The 464-nt window shown below is 57.3% G+C and overlaps 1 protein-coding gene across 1 annotated transcript in view; it reads left to right on the top strand.

Annotated features, from left to right (window-relative positions):
- Positions 1 to 464, top strand: part of LOC104470146 (beta-crystallin B3-like) — a 2,306-nt gene that overhangs the window by 624 nt on the left and 1,218 nt on the right. The window contains 1 exon segment of the mRNA XM_010084967.1: positions 317 to 398. Coding sequence (XP_010083269.1) covers positions 317 to 398 — 82 coding nt within the window.

Below are 464 nucleotides of genomic sequence, written 5' to 3'. Positions count from 1 at the left end.
CGAGCTGCCGAGGGTCCGAGGGACCCTTGTCACTGGGAAGGTGGCTTGGGTGGGTCTGGGGCTCTCTGGACCACAGGGATGCCTGGGTGAGGATCTGGGGCAGGAGGGAGAGGAGGATGCATAATGGAGCTTCCTTCCAGCCAGGACACCCCTGGGGGATGCGTGGCTCTGCACTGGGGGGAGCTGGAGTCGCTTTTGCTGCCTGTTCCCGTGCCAGCTTCATCTCTTGTGTTTTATTAAGGGCTTTATATTTTAAAGGCTGATACCTCACATAAAAACAATGTCGTGTTAATCTCCTGCAATCTGGGTTTTCCAGGCACGATGACTGAGCAGCAAAGTCCCCCCGAGCAGATGGCGACTGGGGAGGGTGCTGGCGAGCGAGGTGGCAATTACAAGGTATCCTGGGGGCAACTGGTTCCGGATGGATTTTGGGTGATGCTGCAGGTCACCGCGCACTGCAGTGT

The sequence above is a fragment of the Pterocles gutturalis genome, unplaced genomic scaffold (assembly GCF_000699245.1).
Source record: "Pterocles gutturalis isolate BGI_N339 unplaced genomic scaffold, ASM69924v1 scaffold23240, whole genome shotgun sequence".
NCBI lineage: Eukaryota > Metazoa > Chordata > Aves > Pterocliformes > Pteroclidae > Pterocles > Pterocles gutturalis.
This window is presented reverse-complemented; position numbering and strand designations above follow the sequence as displayed.